Raw genomic sequence first — 14784 nt, 5'->3', positions numbered from 1 at the left:
TTCGAAGTCTATTTCCAGTAGCAAGCTCTCCACTAGAAAGCACAATGCCAGAATCTCTTCACTTGTGCCTTCACCTCTCCTAATGTCACACTGATTGTCATCTAACATCGCCTCAATTTTCTATTCCATCACCTTGTAAATTATTCTTGTCAGCAGCTTAGTTGCACAAGGAGTTAAATATTTATCTGCCTTTGAATCACTGAGATTGTGTGGACAATATTCTTCCAAAATTCTGATGTTATGTCTCCAGTCTCAGATTCTAAACACTTAGCTCGAATAATTGTTTAGTTGCTCTTCCCAAAATTATTTTAGAAATTCCAAGGCAATGTTACCAATTCCTTTTGATTTCTTTCATCATAAGTCTTCCAAAGCTCTGTTAAACAATCTCTACAACTAGGTCACCTATGTCTTTCACACAGACACTTTTCTTCTATTACATCAGCAAATAGTTCCTCCCTCTTGTAGAGACAATCAATGTAGTATTTCCGCTTATTTGCTCTCTCTTCTGCACTTAAAAGTGGAGCTACTTTTTGCACTTGAAATGTTGACAGCTTTGCTTTTTATTATGCACTATGTTATTTTGACCTTTCTATGTGCTTCATGTCTCCTTTGAATGGCTGTTTCCTTTTTTCTTTATTCACATTTTTTCTATAGCCAATTCAATTCAGCTTCTTTGCATTTCCTGTTGATTTTTCTCCTAAGTGACTTGTATTGCTGTATAACTTCCTTATTTTCCTGTGCATGTCTTTATTTCTTTCTTATGTTGACAAATTATTTTTTTTTCTTTTGTTATCCAATGTTTCTTTTCACAGTTCCCTTCCTTGTATCAACTCCTGTGAATGGCATTTTTAAGGATCTCCATTTGTCTTGACTGAATTGCTTAGTGTAGTATTGATCATCACAATACTTAGAGCCTAAGAGGACTTGAAATACCCAACATCATTGCTTAATATTTCAGTATTACACTTCTTTACACATTGCTTCTTTCTGATGATTTTCTTAAATTTTAAACTATTCTTCACCATTACTAAATTGTAGGACGAGTCTATTCTGCACCTGGGCATACCTTACAATCCAGCATCTGATTTCAGAATCTCTCTCACATCATGAAGTAATCGAGGTCTTTTTCCTGGTATATCTCCTCCTCTTGTGATTTCTGATCAGTATATTTGTTATTACTAGTGAAAATTTATTTCAGTACCCAAAAGAGTCTTTCACCTCTCTCATCCCTACTACTGAGTCCATATTCTCCAGTAACTCTGTCTTTATTAGGTTTCCCTATCATATCACCCATGAGTATTAGAGTAGAGTTATCCATTTAACACACTCCTGCACTTTCTCTACCCCTCTATCTTCTGCCTTTGACACTGGCATATATACCTGAACTATTGTAGTTGTCATTGGTTCATTATCAATTCTGAGACAGAAATTCAATCCCTGTACTTTTCATAGTAACTCACTCTTTGTTCTGCTTTCCTATTCATAACTACACCTACACCATTATGTCCATTTCTGTTGTCACTGATAAATTATGTAAATATGTCTGATCATAGAGTCTTATTTTCTTTCCTATTATTTTTAGATTAGAGCTTTCCATTTCTCTTTTCATATTTTGTAGCTTCCCTACCCCACTGAGATTTCTACACCGAGTGCTTCAACACAAGGAATGTTACCCTTTTATTGGTTTTACAATCATTGTCTCACAGCCATCTATCCCTTGGCTTCACTAAGTACTTTCTTTACTCGCCAAAAAATTTGCTTTAACTTCCTGAGGTCAAGAAATTTCTACAATATAACCCAGAATTCTCTTCTCCATTTATGATCATTGAACTTGAGACAGCCCTTAGCCATACAAAATGTAGAAAAGCTATAGGTACAGAAGGGCTACACCCTGAATTTTTTGTGTACAGTGGTCCTACAAAGTGAAAGCAGCTAGTTACCCTTTTCAATGAAATGCTTTGGATAGGAACATCACCAGTAAGTGATAAAATTATATAAACCAGGAGGAAGGAACAGCTGCAGAGCACTTTCACCCAATATCTTTACTTAGCTACCCCTTGAAAATTAGTGAAAACAATCTTCTCAGACCAAATAATAGGACAAACTAATTCTGTGGTACCACTTAAACTAGTTGGATTCAGGCCTCATAGAAGCTGCTGTGAGCAGGTACTCTGACTTCTCACATACGAACTGCATGCCAGAAGAAACTGAAGACCAGGAAAGTTTTTGTTGAACTGCCAACAACTTATGGCATGGTGTAGTGCAAGGCTCTAACACTGAAATTTCTGAAATCAGTACCTCGGAAGACTGTACGTAACCTCTTAAGCAATTTGAGCAATCAATGGTTTCAAGTGTGCTAAGGTAAAGAAGGAGAGTGAATGATGCGTACTCGGTGACAGCTTGGCTCAAGGATATGTTCTTGCTCTGGTGTAATTCAGCCTCTACACAACAGTTCTGTCAAACTCGACCAGCAAGAAATTTCAGTATGTAGTTTACCTTGCAATTTCATACTGGAGGGAAGATTTTTCTGAATGTGAAAAACACCTAACAAACAGCCTCACTAAATTTTATGACTATCTTAAGACATGGCAACTTAGACCTAACGTTCCTGAAATGGAAGTACTGTTTGCCCATGATAACTTGACGACTGTGGTACTGCTGCCAGAAGAGGAGAAAATCAGTGCCATTTTAAAGATATTCATTTGTCTCTGTGTGCTACCAACATCAAGCTGTCCCTGAAGTCAAAGTATTATGAAAGGCTTGTGTCCACTACCAAGTAATTTCTGTAAGCACTTGCTGCAAGCACTTTTTGCACAAGTGCCATAACTCTTAAAAATCAGAGCGATCTCCACTGTTGTTACATTATTATTAATGAATAAAAATTGTGAATAAGCACTAAAATAAAAAAAAAAAAATAAAAAAAAAAATAAAAAAAAAAAAAAAAAAAAAAACAGAAATGTTAAGAGGAGTACATATTGATGTTACCAAGAAATGTTATTCAACTAACTAAAATCGGAGGTCTTCACTCAGATTAAAGACTTCGAGGGCATCATATGTAAATTTCAAACATCTCTTGTATTTTGTATAATCAAATATTCGATAACAGGAAACAAAAATGTGGCACTGTGTCTCACCAAGAGACTGCCTTTTAATTACTCTCATTTTTGCACACAGTATTAATGGCTTTTATCACAAATGTATGCATTTATGTTTATAGTAACTTTAAAAACCAGCAAAAATTTAAAGACATCTGTACGGCCACTTTGCTTTCCCTTCTGGTGGAACACATTGATTGATAAACTCATTTCATACTTGTTTTTCTGATGGTGTCAATTATGTGTGTTTAGGGGTTCCTATGATACCTTTGTTTTGGCCCATTTGTTTTTGTGCCATTCTTCTTTTCAACACTGATATTTTCACACCAGTACTGAACACACACAGCTTTTGTAAGTTTGAGAAAAACTTACACAAAATGAGAAATTCAGCAAGTATTTGCAGCAAGATACAAGAAACTAGAACAAATCTTCAGCCTGCAGCAGGGTGTATGCTGATTTGAAACTTCCTGACAAATTAGAACTGTGTGTCAGACCGTGAGTCAAACCTGAGAATCCGGTTTGACACACAGTTACAAGTTGTCAGGAAGTTTCATGCAAGAAATTGTTTCCCCTTACTTGCAATATGATTTCATTATTATGATGTCAGAATGGTTGCGAGACAGGCAAATAAACTGCAATGTCTCCATGATGAAGGCTGAACTGTTATCCAAAATAAAGGAAAAAAACCAGCCATGAAATTGTACATCATGAACAAAATCGCTGAAAGTAGTGGCCACAAAGCAGACCATTTACCACCCTGCAACTGCAATCTACATCCAATAAAACTGGCAGGGGCCATGTAAAATACAATTTCAGGCAGAACAATGTCACTGGTGACATGTCAAAGAAAAGAGTGCAGAATTTTATTAATGTTGCTTTTCTTTCAGTAACCCACATGACTTGCAAGGTTACTGCGGGTATGTAGCAGCAGGAGTTAAGAGTATTGGGCACGAGATGCAATAATGGAAATAGCCATCGATGAAGTTATCGTCAATTCCACACCCTTGAGCAATGATTACCATGATCTTGAATCAAACACAAATGACTGATCACTTTCAGGCACAGTTAATTACACTTTGTGAACATTACTACATACTGTCTTGTGTTTAATAAATGCAATGTGCAAACATTTAAAAAATCAGTTTTTGACTTTTGACTTTCGACTTGATGTGTCGTAAGCTCTACATTCTTCTACTTTCATTTTTCACTATTTGTGATAAATAAAGAATACGTAAGTTGTAGGTAAAACTCTTGGGCTTGAATATGTCAACAAATTAAATGATTTCTGATCTGAGGAAAGTGCCACTTAAGCAGGCAATATTTCTACATGTGCCACCCCTGATTTCATGTTAAGCACAGAAAGCGGGTAGTGGTGCAGTGCAAGCAGCCAGCACTGCCTTCCCCTCACCGATCCTCTCCCCTCTGCAACCTTAACGTGGGGGCATAGCTGACAGCCACTGCAACAATTGCCAGCTTATCAAGGACAAACAATTTGTCTTTTCCACCTCTCTAACCATCTATAATCAGCAAAGATCAGTTCATGGTTTGGTCACCTTGACATAGTCAAGTACAATGGTAAGCTAAGATACCTTTGTGTCACATTAGACAGAATGTTGACATACATAAAAGCCTTTCCAACACAAGTAAGAAAGTATAAACATGGGTGCACCTAGTGAGAAACAGGCAGATAGTATATGGGGAGCAAATACATTAGTTCTCTGTGGAGCTTCCCATGTGTTATACTCTGCAGCAAAATACAGCAGATCAGTCTCACTACAAAGTGCTCACTAGACGAAAGCTGTCGTTTATTTGACCGAAGCTATGAGAAACATTAGCAGGAGAGTCAGATTTACTCCTGCATGCTGACTACCAGTACTACTGAACATCTGCCCAGTTCACCTTCATTGAAAGGCAGCTATTTGCAAACTCTGTCATCAAGATTGAAAAATTTAATCAATCCTTCTTCACAGACTGAATCTCACTGCCTGTTAGACCATCTCAAAGACAGAAGACTAATATGAGAAGAAATCCAAATGCTCTCCACTTGACTCAGCCAGGGTGCTAAATGGAAAAATGAGTGGAAGGTATGAAAAGCCAGCACCAGGAGCTTATTCAACTGTTAAAAAGTTCCAGGCTTTCATCGTCTTACAGTGGTGTGGGTACAGCTCAATAGATTCAAGACTGAAGAAGTTATGTGCAAATACGCACAAGTGGGGCTTTTGCACTGACAGTACATGTGACAAAGATTCAGGTAGTGAGCCACATTGCAAATGAGTGCCTGACAGAAATTTTCTTGGTGGTAACAAGAGCCTACATGAAACATTTGATAAAGTGCTCCACTGAATTGAGTCTTCTGACATTCATGTGTAGCACAAGCTGTTGAATGTTTATATTGCGTAAATAGTTAAACACATCTGTATATTTTGCTTAAGAATGTAAAACAGTTTGTGGATCACTAAAATCCCTTGACCATCCCCACCCAAACTGGAAGACACTTTAATAGAAAAGGAATATTACACTGTTAAGGATTACCTAATAAACTAAATCTGTAAGTAATGTTATATAAAACTAATAGTGTTATCAATACAAGTCAAAGTGTTGCTGCAAGTAAACATGTTTTATTGAATGTCTTAATATTCTTGACTTGCCCTGCATTAGATGTCTACTCAATGTATGCAATGTAACCATAAAACAAAAATAAAAAGCAAAATAATCACTACTGAAAACATCAAAATTTTGTTCCTCCGATATGCCTGTCAGTAAAGTGTTCTACCCTCACCTATATGTCCTTTAACCTCTCTGTATCCAACTTTGACTTTTATACTTAAGCACAATATCTTACTTTAATTGCTTCCGCATTTTCTCATACACATTTCCAGAGTACAGAGTGTTGTTAATATACTTCAAACATAACATATCCTTTAATTGTCATTGGTTTCCAAAAATAAATTATACTATTTATAGGATTACCACAAAGTCTACAATATTTATTGACGAGTACAGACATTTGACCTTAATTTCACCCAGAAAAAGATCATTGTTATGGAATATTACTTAAGACTGTACGTTAATCACAACATAAGTTATTTTACAAAGAATCCCCAACATAGAACGAGTGGCAATCATGTTTTCAAACTTACTTAAAAGCTGCCTCAATAGCTTCAAGGCATTCTGAAAAGCCATCTGACAATATCCGTGCATAATCCTTTGCTACATGCTCCTTCTCTGTACCTGTTATAGCATCATGGTGCTGCATGACACCCATTGCCTCTCTCATCCTGTTCAGATCTTTCCAGTCTTCTGGTCCCACACTAGCCAGGGCATAAAGTTGTTTGCAGACCTGTATACATTAAAGAAGTTTGTTCTAGATGAAACTCCACTTCAAATTGCATTACAGTTTCTGGTTCTAAAAGATACAGGATGAAAAGGGGGAAGGAAACAAATATCCATTTAAATATTCACTCACCTGCAAAAAATTATTCCCTAATCGTTCGAACCTTTTCATGGTTGGCCTTGATGTAAAATAACCAGTCCAGTAGGAATGTGGATCACTTGCATAAGGGAAAAAGTCATCATTTTTCACAGGCCACATCAAATCTTGATCATTAAGAGCCTTTAAATAGCATGCAGGTGTTGAGTAGAACACATTTAATTTGGTTCCATTTGATTTGTTTGCATTGACATACCTATCAACAAAAACAAAATCAAATAAAATAAATTGGAAACAAAGACTATTATGCAGTCCATCAAATAATCATTCAAACTAAACAAAAAATATTGCATCTCCTTTCAATTAAGAACATAATTGCTGCAAAAATGTACAGGTATTTCACCTTTTCCTACAAGAGCTATTTCTGCTATGTTGCTTCTTTGTATTCTCATTGTGCTATACAGAAAGGTCTTATAAATAGTGTTAGAAGTGACTAGCTGTTGATGAAGAAAAGCATTTTATTAATTCACTATAACTTATTTCTCACAAAATCAAATCACAGCATCATTATTACACTTCTAAGTCTCTAAAAGGAATAAATTCTTCTTATGAATTCTACAACAAGAGAGTGAAAATAATTCATGGGTGACTATGGCTACTATAAACTGAATGTATTCTGTGCATAGACTATGTCACTGCACTTCAAATTCAGGTTGGCATATAAAAGGGAACTCCTTACCAAATTAGTTTATCCAGATTCTTAAACCACATATGAGCATCCTGATAGTGAAAATCATCTCCCATTGTGATTAATATGTTGTTGGAAGCGTAAAATTCAGCTTGTTTTTCTGCATATTTAGTAAAAAGTTTCACCTGCAGATAAATACTTTTGTTTTACTTTATAGTTATGAAGCAACCAGCATCAGTTTCAATTACTGTTTGGAACACACACGCAATAAAAAATAACATAGGATTCTCTGGTAAAGCACAGTTCACAAATAATCCAAACACAATAGTTCTGCAGCTAATGATGCCATAGTCTGACATATGTCTCTCTGTCTACTAACAAGTACACTAAATATTGAGTCTGTAGTTTTAAGAACTTTTAAATTTTTTATTTATTGTGAAAAAGAGAAATGTAGGAATCAAGATGAAAAGAGCAAGATGTATCAGAGCTGGAGAGAAGGGCAGAGGCAGAGTCAGGAGATGAGTCTCAGAAGCACTAAAAAATCAATAGCTGAGAGTCAGATTGCAGAAAATTATTAATGGGTTTGTAGGGAAACAAGTCACCAGCATCAATTTTTCTATACAATTGGCTACACATGCATTCAGTTCCCAGCCCATGATATCTGGGCATTGTTAGTGATCTGGGTTTTGATGAGTTTAAGATCTTCCTCTGAAGCATGACGTGACACCACAGACCCAACACTGTACCGCTGATAAAACAGGGTAGCAGGTGCAGATGTGGTTACCAGCCACTGCCAGCTAACTTGGTGGATCTCTTGAAAAATCATCAAGGAAAAATGGGTGCTGCATACAACTCCATGTAGTGACTTCACAATATAATTGATATAATGAACTTACAGGAGGAGTGATACTCTTGTTACATAAGATTTCTTGGGTTGGTCAGACTAAAGAGCTCAATTTGTAAACATCTCATAATTTCTGTTATCTCTAACAAATATGATGTTCATGTTAACGGTGGGGAGGTTGATGAAATTTAATATCTTGTAGAATATTAAAAGTTTTTCAAATTAGTATAAGAAATAAGATAACTCAATAAAATATTTGTGCATGGTGTTGCTGATTTCAAAAATGGAAGATTGCTTTTTAAGACTTCCATGCAATGAGCCAGTAAATTGTAGTCCAAAGAACTAAATTTGAAAAAAATCAGTGTGTGCAAGTGGTGGTGGGGGAGGACAAGAAGAAATAAATGGTGAAGTAGGGATGAAAATGATAGTACAAGAAAACATTTTGTATACAAAAACGTGTGGCTGTTATACAAATGATACCAGTTCTTGCTTCTTGTATAAAAGTCAGCATGAACTGAGAAAGTGCCACATCTTGCCTTTTTCACACACAGTATTCTGTAAATCCTGCAGGTACAAAGCAGATTCTGCATTCTTAATTTCTCAACATCATTCAAGATCTTATCAAACTTTGGACCATTAAAGCATATGGAATGGGTTCTCAAATATGTGACTGGCCTGAAGGCATTTTAAATAATGTAATGCAGTATGTTGTCCTTGGCTGTGAGTGCTCCTCAGAGACAAAGATAACACCAGATAAGTGTGATTAACTGTTCAGGTTCCTTATGTACTGAGATGGTCAATTAGTGTGGGCAATAATCTAAGACTATTTATCAATAAGAGCTCAGATACTGAGCATTACATCCGATGGACAGGTGTGATAAAAGAGATCCATTGTGCTTCTTTAGGAGGAACCAAACATTCTTTTAAAATGAGTACGGTAGCAGCACAACCCTGGAACAAAACTGTAAACACTGTTAAGAACAAATTTAGAGTTTAATGCCTTATTACAGTAGCTCCATTCAAGAAGAACTGGAAAAGGGGGCAGTTAAAGCCCTAAATCCCTATATTCATTTACAGTGATGTAGGGAAACCACAGAGCATCCAAATCAAAATGCTCATTAGGATTTGAAATCTTTCCTCCCAAGTCCCAGTTGAGGTATTAATAATAACCAATGCGTCAACACACCACAGTTTTCTGCTGATGTCTAGTTTGCATTAATAAGCGTTACTATCACTGGCACTGCTTAACAGTTACTGTGGACTTACTGCTGTCGTGATTCGTAACAAGAGTCTATCTGCTTTAAAAGTGTAAGCCTATTTTCCAAATTTTTAGCTCTTACAGTCAGATACCTTTCACACTTAAATAATTCTTACAATTGACACACATAGCTGCCAACATTGAGAAGTGACTGTCAGTAATCACGTGGCAAATATGAAAGTTGGGGACTCCCATGGAAAATTTTGAGGAGGGGGGGGGGGGGGGGGGCAGCTTAGAGTTCAACAACCCATTGACATCGAGGTCATTTAGAGATGGAGCTGGTGCTCAGGTTGTGTCCAGAAATCGGCCGTACCCTTTCAAAGGAACCATCCTTTCATTTGCCTAGAGTGATTCGGTTGGAAAATTTTAAAAATTAGAGTTGTGTGTTAGGCCTTTAAACACTGTATTTCAGACACTTTCTAGCCCCAAATAATGAAGATCTTCCAGCAATTAAAACAATTGTAAACAATTTAAATATGGTTAAATGGAAAAAGCTAAAAATCAGTTTGATAAACAAAGATGCTTTAGAAACATTAATGATTTACAAACACTGCAAAATCAAAACATGTATATATCTCAAATTATTAATTAAAAAGAAAGAAAAACATGTAAACAAAATTCACTTACATAATGAGATGAGAGGCCTGTCTTCAGTGTTTTATACAAAAATCTTTACAAGTCTTCTCGTCTGCCTCTTCTTCCTGGATCTGCCTCTACTTTTATAATACAGAATCTTCACTGGTGACTGAAGACAATTTTCTCATGAGTGATAGTCTTGTTGCACTCTTCGCAGCCTGAATATGATCCTTTGAAAAATTATTTTGGTAACGTGCTCTTCCTGAAGATAAATGGTTCATTTTACTGATGCTCAAAGAACCCGAGGTTCCCGTATTCATACTAGACCAAAATTCAGCACTGTTTTCCCTATCAATTCTAAAAACTCTCTCACAGGCAGCATTACTATAAGGATTAAGCAGTAATGCAAACATAAGCTGGTTAAGTAATGGGTATTTTTTAATGCCTGATTCATCATACATAGCAGATATTTCGTACCAAGCAGTGCCAGCTCTTTCTTCTTCCACTATTACAAAGTCATCAAACTCTAATTTTTTTTCCCCACAATCACTCAGTATGTCAGGAAATTACTCATTTAGTTTTACAACAGATTAAGATTTTGTTTTCCTAGATCCAATATCCTATAACTATTTTTAATAAGTCATCATGTAGTGAAAATTTTTCTTTGATTACCTACAGAAGTTGATAAAAATTCTTCTGACATTTTCATAAAATTTTGTAACTACAGATTTTTCAAGCTTGATATAATGAATGTAGCTTATAGTGTCTACGCCAATGACAATAACTTCATCCCCTTTGTGATATTTATTTTTTTGAAATTTCAGTTTCAGCAGACTATCAGAAATATGTGCCACAGAAGAATTGATAAATCTTACAAGCAAATCTGTGAATAAGTTATTCAGGATGCTATGAAGTCTGAATTACTGGCTCTTCTTTCAGAAGGAATACATTTGCTTTGGTAAATAATGAAAGGTATTACACGAGAAAAGAAGATATAGCTTAGTTACTGTATCTTTTACAATAGGGCGCACTCTAGATAAGTGAGAGTTGTTTACAGTTTTTGAAGTTCCCTCCTGAAAAAATTTGCAAGAAGTTCCCATTGTTCAATTCTTCTTTTCTATTGACTGGAGCAGAGAGCTATCTTGAACAAGCATAATTCAGTGTTTTATGGGGTTTATTGCCATACATATTTTGACAAAGTTTAAAAGTAAACTGCCTTTTTTGGAGAAAGTAGAAAATGTCCATTACAATTTCTTCAGCATCAAAATATTGTAGGCTTTTCATGCCTTTTTCTGCAGCTAAATGAAACAGGTGCCAGGAACAAGACTAAATTCTTAAGTGTGGCTGAACTTTCTTAAAAAAAAGCAACATTGTATTTGCATTATCGCATGCAAATGAAATGCAATTTTTCCAGGGAATTCTTTTTCTTAGCAGCTCTCACTACTCAGGAGGTTAAAAATTCCTTCGGGAGTATTTAAATCTGATTCCAGCAAGGATAGTATTGTGGCACACATCTTTCCCTGTTTAACATAAAAGTAAGTAACAACAGTTGGATATAGTTTCACATCTGTAATGTCTGTGCTATCATCAGTTGCAATAGAAAAGCTGTTTTTTTTAAGTATTCTACTACATCATTCTATGTTCCAGATGTTGTTTTAGTTCTTCCACAACTGTATTTTTTAGCAATCTGATAATCAGGAAACATGTTTTTGAACAGCTGCAAATTATGATCTGCACAATAAATTGGCAGGTCTTGTTCAACAATAAATAAACTAAAAATCATTTCAGCACTGGTGACTGAGTCTTCATACAATCACGCATTTGAACAGTTAAGGTTTGTTAAGTCTGCATGTACTCTAGACAGAACACAACAACAGCAGTCATCACGACCAGTATGCTTTATAGAAATGTCTCGTGAACACATTGTACAAAACACAAGTCAGTCTGATTTATATGATTTTACTAAACAGGGCCATTCTTTATTACGCTGTTTCTGAAATTCCTGTCCAATTTTACATTTTTTCGTAACACTGCCATCCACTGTTCTGACACTTTGGTGTTCCACAATATGACTGCCTGAATTTGGTACAGTAGTTTTCTCACTTTCACTTGGGATATCTTTCGCTCTGTTTCATTTTGCATTATCATTTTTGTCAGGCTTTTCTTTACCAACACTATGAACAGTTGCTGAAGAAACAAAAAAGTCTAATTACTTACATTTTTAACAAATGACTAAAACTTTTCTTAATGGCTTACACAGTGTTTTTGAATTCTAAATGGATGAATATTACCACCAAACACAATGTAATGAAATGAAATGATTTATGGCACTGTTGGCCGGGAGGCCCCATCCGAGGAAGTATAGAACACATCCGCTGGTATCCTTTCTGTTAGTAGAACTGAAACTTGGCAACAATGCAGAATATGTTTGGCAACTCTGTGACCGATGAGTTACTTCCTTGATGGCACAGAACTATCCTGCTAAATTAACTTGATATTATCATGTCATTTCAATTGAATAATGTGTGTGATTTTCTCTTGAGATGTGATATAAGGATAACATTTAATACTTTTGAGTCAACAAAAATCATTCCACATGGGAATACAACTACTCACGTAACTTATGTTGTTATTAATCTGTCATAGTGGCTACTGGGCCAATAAGGAAGGCACATATGCTGCACCTCTTTGCTAGCTCCAAGGTAACATGCTTGCCTACCAGGTGCAAGCTGCTTTTGTTTACATTTCGAGACTTGCTGAAAGCCATATTTTTAATTTTTTTGTAGCAGAGCTACAAGCAGGCAGGCAGATAGAAACTCAAGAAGGAAATCCTAAGGGAATGCCCGAGCAAAATTTGTCTTGCTACTTTCAGTATGCCTTAGTGTAAGAGTGAAAACTTTATGGCACTGCACAATTCATAATGACACTTTTGTTTTCTGCCAACATATTTTTTGTTGTGAATACATAATTTTATCTATGAACTGCCGTATTTTCATAATACCCGAATGTGACACAGGACATGAAATAAATACAGACCTTTTCAAAGGCAAAAGTCGGTAATATCCTACTAATTCGTTTTAAAATAGGCACCATCCCCTTACAGACACTTAATGCTTTATTAACAAGGGGAGGCCACCAATTGTGAAATTCAGATTCGATTCATACTGCGCATAATAAAAGCTCATGGCCAGAGGTGTAATGTGGCAAAGCACCAAGATGCACTTCTCAGCCGTTGTCCAGAAAATCAACAGTTAAAAGAAACCGTTGTGGTGAAATACTCTCTATGATTAATAATTTTCTGCAGCGTTGTGGCGCAGCAGTAAGCGCTTGGAAAGTCATTTGTCGTGGAAAAACTGGTGACTTCGAATATCATTATGTTTTCCACAAACAAAGTTGTATTTCACAAATGTTATTAATTGTCTTCATAATGTTTATCACGTACTGTTAACGGAAGACGTAGAAATGATATTCCGAAACGAAAACGTATAGTGTAAGTCAAACGTTCGAATTAGAATAGAGACCCCACGAACACAAATTTGCTGTGGCAGGTATGAAATATAAGCTCTGTTACTCGCTCATTACACTTGAAGGACAGATGTTGAATGGGCCGAAACGAGCCACTGCATAACAGCATAGTTGCCTGCTAACTTCGAAAGAAGGTAGATGCGGTCCCTAGCGCAACTTATAACATCGTTGGAAATCAGTGCGTACGTGAGAGCTTTGGTCCACCCTGTTAAACAAACGGAAAAATGGAGGCGGTACAATTGGGCCCTTCGCATGAAAGTGATGTGATCGAAGAATATTCTATACACAGTGAAGTGGCGAAACAACAATTGAAAGATGCATTGGTGTATTTTGAAAGCCTCCTTCGTAACAGTAATCGCATCGCAGCAGAACCGTCATCATCAATCAACGAAGAAGCCACAGCAATTGGGGAAGAAATGTTCCAGAATACACTGCAAATGCTCACCAAAAAAACCCTCGTTCATGATGAGGAACTGATAGACTTTAATGAAATTGACAATAATAATGCCTATGAAGACGTTGAAACGAGTCCCATTGCCAACGAATCATCAGACGAATACGAGCCGTACGACAAGAAAAAAAAAAGGGTACGACTATATTTCTCTGGATTACAAAATTAGAGCTGTCAATCTGGCCAAAGAACATCCAGGCTGGAGTCTCAAAACTCTACAAAAAAGGGGTGCTCTCGTTTGACAAATATGGGCTATTTATCCAGGTGGGAAGAGCAAATCAAACGTGGTGGTAGCAAATTTGATAAATATTCTACCATCGATTCATGGATGCATGAAGCTCAACAAAACTTCCAGCAAGTTACTACCAGAAACCTGCAGCAGTGGGCCTTGGGCGCTGCAAGCCAGTTCCCAGATTTCAACTTCAAAGCTTCAAAAACATGGGTCACTGAATTTAAAAAGAAGCATGGGATTTGGCAACGGAAAATCACAAAATTTGTTTCCCAGAAAGAGACGGCTACCCAAGACGAAATTTTGGCCGCACTGGACACATTTCGGATCCAGACGCGAACATTAATAACTAACTTCGACAAAGATTTCATAATTAATACTCGTCAAACAGGTATGTAAAGAGCTGTTCACAAAGGTCGTATGACATGATGATAGAATACGATAATCTGATATATGACAGACAACACAGATTTCATATATTTCTTATATAAATGATATTTTTATATTTTGTTTGTCAGGGTGCCAGTACCGGTCCACGTTCAACAGAAATCTCGCTGAAAAAGGGTCAAAGGCTGTCCTGGTAACCCGACACGACATGAACAAGGTGACGCATTCGTATACGGCACAATTTTCAATCACGATGTCTGGACGAGTCTTGCCTCTTGTTTTCGTATGCCTCCAAGAGTCC

General features: G+C 36.5%; 1 protein-coding gene across 2 annotated transcripts in view; it reads right to left on the bottom strand.

Moving 5' to 3' along the window:
* LOC126461477 (lysosomal alpha-mannosidase-like) overlaps window positions 1–14784 on the bottom strand; it is a 148453-nt gene that overhangs the window by 34591 nt on the left and 99078 nt on the right. The window contains exons 7-9 of one of the 2 annotated variants that reach the window (XM_050096000.1): window positions 7265–7398; window positions 6562–6781; window positions 6236–6435 (exon numbers count right to left, since the gene is read on the bottom strand). In XM_050096000.1, coding sequence (XP_049951957.1) covers window positions 6236–6435; window positions 6562–6781; window positions 7265–7398 — 554 coding nt within the window. The remainder of the gene's footprint in view (window positions 1–6235; window positions 6436–6561; window positions 6782–7264; window positions 7399–14784) is intronic. The other variant, XM_050095999.1, reaches the window with a different exon arrangement.

Source organism: Schistocerca serialis, chromosome 1 (assembly GCF_023864345.2).
Source record: "Schistocerca serialis cubense isolate TAMUIC-IGC-003099 chromosome 1, iqSchSeri2.2, whole genome shotgun sequence".
Lineage (NCBI taxonomy): Eukaryota > Metazoa > Arthropoda > Insecta > Orthoptera > Acrididae > Schistocerca > Schistocerca serialis.
The sequence above is the reverse complement of the archived record's forward strand: the minus strand, read 5'-3'. Positions and strand labels throughout refer to the sequence as shown.